This window comes from Strigops habroptila, chromosome Z, assembly GCF_004027225.2.
Source record: "Strigops habroptila isolate Jane chromosome Z, bStrHab1.2.pri, whole genome shotgun sequence".
NCBI classification, from domain to species: domain Eukaryota; kingdom Metazoa; phylum Chordata; class Aves; order Psittaciformes; family Psittacidae; genus Strigops; species Strigops habroptila.
In genome coordinates, this window is record NC_044302.2 from 58,233,494 (window position 1) to 58,240,432 (window position 6,939).

Here is a 6,939-nt window from a genome sequence, read left to right on the forward strand (position 1 = left end):
CACTTTCCCTCACGTTGTTATTTATAATGCAGAGCTGATAACATGGCTCAAAGCATCTTACATGCCCTGAATGTCTTTTTGGTGAGAGTTTTAAAAGAGAGCTGGGAGGTATCCCAACTGGAGAGCCAACTATGTTGTATTATCCTGTATAAATGTCTTATATAGAGCTAATTTGACTTTTCAGACACTGTGACATTGGAGACAACTTCTTTCACAAAGTATCGTAAGAGGAACAGTGGTAATACACTCCCTCCTAGGGAAGGTCACGAGCAGAGCACCAGGAAGTCATAGTGGCTCTCAGGCTAAATAGGAGTCAATAAAAATGTGCTGTTGCAAAAAGCACAACCACAATGCCAGTGTGTTTAAGTGGATGCACAGACCCAGGACATGAAGAAAACCTAACACTTAGCTAAAATACTGTGCCTAGTTTTAGGCACTGAACTTTAATAATGACAGAAACTTTCTAGAAAGTCCAGAGGAAATTACAAGATCAGTATTCTAGAAATCCTAGAAAACATTATCTAGGAGAAGAAATAATTGGTTTTTTTTTTTTAAAAAAAGGTCGGGGGCAGGGATTATTTAGTCTAGGAAAAAGAAGATCTGGGAAACGTAGGAATTGTCTGTGTATAAGTAAGGGGATTAACGTGTTCTGTGTGCTCACTCCTGGTAATACAAAAGCAATGGGCTTAATCCACTAGTTTCAATAATATTAAGATTATAGACACTGGCACAGTTTGCCATGAGACATTCTAGAACTAACATCATCAGAGAGCTTCATCAAGGAGAGTAACTTCTGGACATCCCCCCAGTTTCCATTCCCTTTGATACTTCTTGTCCTCTGCCCGCTAAGAAAAGTGTTCTCCTCTTCATAAGCTATCAGCGAAGACAACAATCCAGAAGGCTGTGATACTCTCTCTTCAACTGGCTTTTCTTAAGATCTGTTCACTTATTTCTGTGTGCACTGGATGCACTCGCATTTGCACTACTCGACATCGTCTGCTCATCACCTGCCAAGGTCTCATGGAGCTCTGCTTTCACTTCAACAGGGAAACTGGGTCTGTGTTTTTTCTGACGCAGCAGCTCTACAGTTCCTCGGGAACAGAATTTTCTAGCTCGCTCAGCCCATGAAACGCTGTGGCACCCTGCAAAGGTAACCCTGACCTTCAGGCCACACAACGCTGTCAGTGCTGCGGCTTACGCACCGTTTCTGGGAGGCTCGGTGTGGTTTTGTTTCGTTTTCCACGAACAAACTGCACCCTGGCTGCCACCGGGTTTCGGCGATGCCTTTCGCGCTTTCGGTATGCTAAGGCCCCAACTCCCCGACTCCTCCTTAAGCGGGAGGCGAGCGCTGCACTCCGCCGCTCCCGCAGCGAGAAGGAGGCGGCGCCTTGCTCCGCAGCCCCGGCACTTCCTCGCTGTCCCACAGCCGCCGCTCTGCCCGCCGGGCCCTTCCTCTGCCTGTGCTGTCGGGCCGGGCCCAGAGCGGGCCATGGCCGTGCCGCAGGCGCCCCCCGTCACGCAGCAGGTGTGCAGCGCGCGGGGCTGCGGGCAGCGGCCGGAGCCCGGGGAGCTGCGGGAGGCCGCCCGCTGCCTGGTGCTGGACGGCGACGGCAGGAGCATCCCCTTCAAGGCCCTGTACGGGGAGCAAAAAGCCATCGTGCTGTTCGTGCGGGTGAGGAGGGAGCGGCTGCCCCAAGGGGTGGCTGGGCTGCCGGGAGCCCCTGCCTGCCTGGGGTGCGGCGCGGGGAGTTTGCACAGGCTAGACTGGAGCGGAGAGAACAGAAAATACAAAGCAGATCAGTTCTGCTTCCAAGAACCCCCATTATCTGGTAAAATGATACAGTGTTTACCTGAAAGGAAATAATCCTTCAACTGCGTGATTAGGGAAACAAGGGTCGTGTTCCCTCATTTCCCAGCTGGCAAGCCAGCGTTCGCGTTCCTGAAATATACAGAGAGAAAAATACTAGCAAGGCCCTTAGCCCAGTGTCCTTGTTTGGATTAAACCAGGAACCTAATCCAAATTTGGTGACTTCAAAGAACTTTTAGCCCTTCCTGTTTCCAGTTCCTGGTCACTTCCACAGTGGTTTGTGCCCGAACTCAGATTCTGATGTTATATTGCTATGCAATTATGTCTATTTCTCATGTGTCCAACTGGTTATGTTGCAGAATTTTTTATGTTACACCTGTAAGGAGTATGTAGAGGACCTGGCAAAAGTCCCCCAGTCGTTTCTACGAGTAAGTACTCTTCCCTTAATATGTACATCGGGTTGCTGTAGTTGAGCAGATTTATGTCCCGCTACAGGCTTGTGTGAGGCTTAAACCCTTCAGGAATCAAAAAAGGCTTAGAAGAAAGTTAGCACTTTCATTGTTTGGTACAATACCCATAACGTGTCTGCCTAGGAGACACAGGAAAGGATTTATTGCACTACATGCTCTCTTGCAGCAGCATTATTTCTCCCTGACCTATTAGTTCAGTGCTGTTTTTTTCTCCTATATTCTGAACAGTTAGACAACATCCGACAGACATTTCTTTTAGTATTAGTATGCCCTGGGCAGCTGTCTTCTCCTGACTACTACCTGACTACTGCCCTTTCCATTATGCTGGTACAGCTGACTGATGGTTGTGCTTGGAACAAGATCAGAAAATTGATCTGGATTAAAAATAGTCTCTTTTTCTATGGTTATTTGTAAGCTGCATTGGTTGTATGACCTGTTCTCCAGACAGCTGCACAAATAGGGGTGACATAGTGACTGAAAGGACACATGGCATGGGTAGGGGTTGCTATGGACAAGTATTTGTTGGTAGTAGGCTATATCAGAGAAAGACAATGATCTGCTAAAAGTGGAAGGTCAATCTGACTCTTCTAGACTGCTGATTGAAACTCTGTCATATTTTATTCCAACAGCAGCATAGCTAATGACAGGGACTCAGCTCCCTGCTGACAGCAAGCCTTAGATGGACTAGGAACCTGGGGATGGAACAAGGCAATTTTCTTGTCAGCTTCCCTTCTCAGGACAGATTTTTCTAAACTGTTCTATCAGTGTTACTCAGAATGGCATTTTCTTAGTTTGGCTGCTCAAATAAATGTTTACAGAGAATCAAAAGCATCCATGCTTTTCTTAGTGTGAGTATTCTGGTTTTAGGAGGGCTTCTTTTCATAACAAGCAAAATGTTTCTATATGGGAAATGCAAGTATTACACCCTAATATTAAAACAGCCTTATATTTTATTAACTGTTTTACTGGCATCTAAATGAATTTAAGTTCTGGCCTCTATTTTAGACTCAAGCCTAATGTTGGACCTGCAAAAGAAGCAGTATGTGTGGATGCAAGCTGCATCTATTAATGGGCATCCGTATATGTAAATCACAGGTGTATGTGCACCAGTATTTGCATGCTGCTTCTTTAGGTGCAGGTGCAACTGAGTGGAAATTTCAAATTTCCAAAATCATTGCAGATTGCAATCAATTGAAAAGCTGACACTACTAGTGCTACAGAAAACTTAAAAGTTTACACATTTGTAACTTAAAATTCAAAAATATTTTTTTAGTTAATTAATGTAGCTGCTAACTGTCGGTGACAGACGAAAGTGCAAGCTCCAAACATGTAAGTGATGTTAATTTCAAGTAATTTTAACTCAGTTCACTGTGGTCATTAACTCAGGACACCAGATTCTGCTAATGCTTTGCAACCATGCAGAAACACTAAGTTCCTCTTTACAGTTTCAATACCAATGTTTTGTTCTAGGAAGCAAATGTGAGGCTTATAGTTATTGGACAGTCATCTTACCATCACATCAAGGTAAATAGTAATTCAATATATTTTATCCTCTATTGTGTCTTAATGGTCTGCATTTGAGGAATTTTGCTCTGAGTGAAAAGATGGTCATTTGCAACCAGAGAGAAAAAGAAGACTGTTCTTTTTGATGAAGCAATTCTAACAGTAGTACATGAATAAAGCAAATAACTAAAATTTTCAGCTTAAAAAATGCTAGGCTTTGCAAAGGAAACATTTTCTTTATTTCACTGAAAGCTTTGTTTTAGTAAAAGCTTCAAGCATAAAATTTTTTTCCCCTTATTTTAACACGACAAATTTACAGGTTTCCAAATCAGGGGTGGGGAGGGGAAGGGAGCTGGGAGAATGGTGGGTTGTCAGTATTTTTCCACTGTCAGTAGATCCTAACTTGTTACTATCTTAACCTTAAAAAAATTATTTTTTCTTGTATGTGTGTATTTTGCAGCCCTTTTGCAATTTAACTGGGTATACACATGAAATGTATGTAGATCCAGAAAGGGAAATTTATAAAACACTTGGCATGAAAAGAGGTGAAGGTAATAACATATCAGGTAAGAATAATTTTCTCCCCTTGTTTAGACTTACACAGAACAAGACAAGAACGCTCTGATAAAATGGTGTAATAACAATGTAAATAGGAAGGCAGTTGCCCGCCAGACCACCTCTTGTAGGCTGTATTTTTTCAAAACACTGGTAATCAGGAAACTCTAAACTATTCGTAGCAGCTGTTCAGTTTTGTTGTCCTCCTTACATACTTTTGAATTTTACATAACAAGTATTTTGCCTTTTTGTTCAGTGCGGAGCCCTCATGTGAAATCAAACACACTCCTGGGAAGCATTAGGAGTATGTGGAGAGCAATGACTGGCCCAGCTTTTGATTTTCAAGGAGACCCTGCTCAGCAGGGAGGAGCTTTGATTTTAGGCCCAGGTAAGCTTCTTTGTTTTGTGTGAAAGTTACAGTATTCTCCAGCTGTTCACTTTAACACCAGCATCTCAGCTGCTGTCCCTGTGGATCTCAAAGAGAGAGTCTTGTGTTGAACTGTGTGATTTGTTGACTGAAGGAACCTGTGGAAATGTCATGGTGTAGTCCCACCTCCCACAGAGGTGGCACAAAGCTGATCGCAGTCCTGCAGAAATTGATAGGAGTGATGATGGAACAAATGTCTTGAAGTTTTGAGGGGTTTTTTGACATTGTGGTGTTCACCTACATTATAGTTTCACATTTGATTCTAGCCATTTAATATGGATTTTAGCAGAGGAATAATGCATGAAGGAGGCGGGGGGGCTGCAACACGACAAAGTCATCACATCATTAGGAAACATCATGCTACAGCAGATTTAATTCAGTTAGATGCCTCAATGTTCCTGGCTTCTGTAACCTAATTAAAAAAACCCCTAACCTTTGTCATTGTTTACAATACAGTATATTGTGCCATGTACAGAGCTAGCACACATTTGTGTAAGAACTAGTAGAAAATCAGAATGCTTCTTTGATTCACTTATGCTGTTGAATAAATATTCAACTATTTACATGTTATTCTCATTCTGTTCCAGGCAATGAAGTTCATTTTGTGCACCTTGATAAAAACAGGCTGGATCACGTTCCCATTAACACAGTTTTGCAGCTGGCAGGAGTTAAAACAGTAAATTTCACAAACCAACCCCAGATTATTGACATATGACACTGACACAACATATAATTTTTATTTATTTGTACATTACAAGAACAATTCCCTGGTGATGTTCCACCAGTATCAGTCCTGTTGTGTCTTTATGGGTCATCTGTAACCTTATCTAGAAAATCAGAGCACAAAATAAACTACGTGGCAGTGAAGATGGACATAAAAGTGCTATTTCCATTGCACGTAAGATAAAACCAAAAAGACAATTGAGGCTTATTGCAGAAAAATCCTGTAGCTTATTATTTCCTTAATCTTGCTAATGTATTTTTTAAAATCTTTGTTCAAGATGCACTAAACTAAAAAATCTGGTTTTGCTCAGGAAAAAGTTGGGATTCTCACTTCAGCAGATCACACTGGCTTTCAACCCAGTACTTCTCACCAGTGTTTTAAAGCTTCCATCACTGTGTGAGAGTTTTGTCTTAAAGTATACTTTGAAAAATCATGGTTTCAAACACTGGAACTTAAGCTTATGCCTACCTTTGCATCTGGCACTGGTAGACATTATGAAATACATTTTATAATTTTAAATAAATAGTTTAAATACATTCTCCATTGTCCGCAATTCTTTTGTGTCATACAAAAAGGTCGGTCTGTAAAACTAGGGAGAGGTGTGTCTTAAGCATATTTCTCATCAGATTGTTGTGTTTGGAGTAGGCTGTAGTCAATTTCTTCTTTTCCTATGAAGATTTGTAGCGGAGTATTCTCCCTTGTATGTGTGTACTTTCTCTCAGAGAAAGAGGTCTCTGAAAAAATGTCCTTGGTTATTTCTGTCCTAGACAACTGAGCTAAGGACAATAGTATTTTGGCTTGCAGTTCTGTCCGATTTAATTTTTCTAGAAATGTCTATGTTCAGAATCTAGTTGTCATTAAAGTAGATGTGCCCTCTTTTTTTGGACAGATGAGCCACTTCTTTTTAGTAATTTTAACACTAACACTTTTTAGTAATTTTAACACTGTCCACAATTTATGGAGGAGCGTATTCTCCTCTGCAGTTTCTGATCTTTGGCCTTCACTAAAATGCTAATAATAATACATATCTTACCTGCAAATTCTCTCCCCTTTTAAGCTTTAACAGGAATTCGATTGCAAAATGGTATTCTGTGAAGAGGTTTGTCCCTGCATCATTAGTGTCACTGGCAGGCCCAGAGCAAGCTCTGGAGAGCTCTACACCATTAAGAGCATGTGAAATTAAATGCAGTGTTCCTTGACAAAAAATAAAAGCCTTGCTTAAGAAACGTGATGCTACTGAGCAATGTAATGCCATTAAAGGTACTACACCTTAACATCTTATTAATTGCATATGCGGTTTGATACAGTGTGTTTCGAAGAAGGATATTGTTAATGTAAAGCTACTGTGCTCAGTTCTCTGCTGTGACTGAACAGCACTCGGCACAGGGCTAAACACAGTCTTGTGCAGACTGAACCTGCGTGCTGTCAGGGCTGGCTGGAGGCGTCCTCAGAA

The 6,939-nt window shown here is 41.7% G+C and overlaps 1 protein-coding gene across 1 annotated transcript; it reads left to right on the forward strand.

The window, feature by feature from the left end:
• Positions 1 to 1,385: 1,385 nt before the first annotated feature.
• PRXL2C (peroxiredoxin like 2C) lies at positions 1,386 to 6,022 on the forward strand. Its single transcript, XM_030470131.1, has 6 exons — positions 1,386 to 1,672; positions 2,167 to 2,235; positions 3,748 to 3,801; positions 4,241 to 4,346; positions 4,592 to 4,723; positions 5,350 to 6,022. Exons 1-6 carry the CDS (start codon positions 1,490 to 1,492, stop codon positions 5,475 to 5,477), a joined length of 672 nt encoding a protein of 223 aa, XP_030325991.1. The 5' UTR covers positions 1,386 to 1,489; the 3' UTR covers positions 5,478 to 6,022.
• Positions 6,023 to 6,939: the final 917 nt, after the last annotated feature.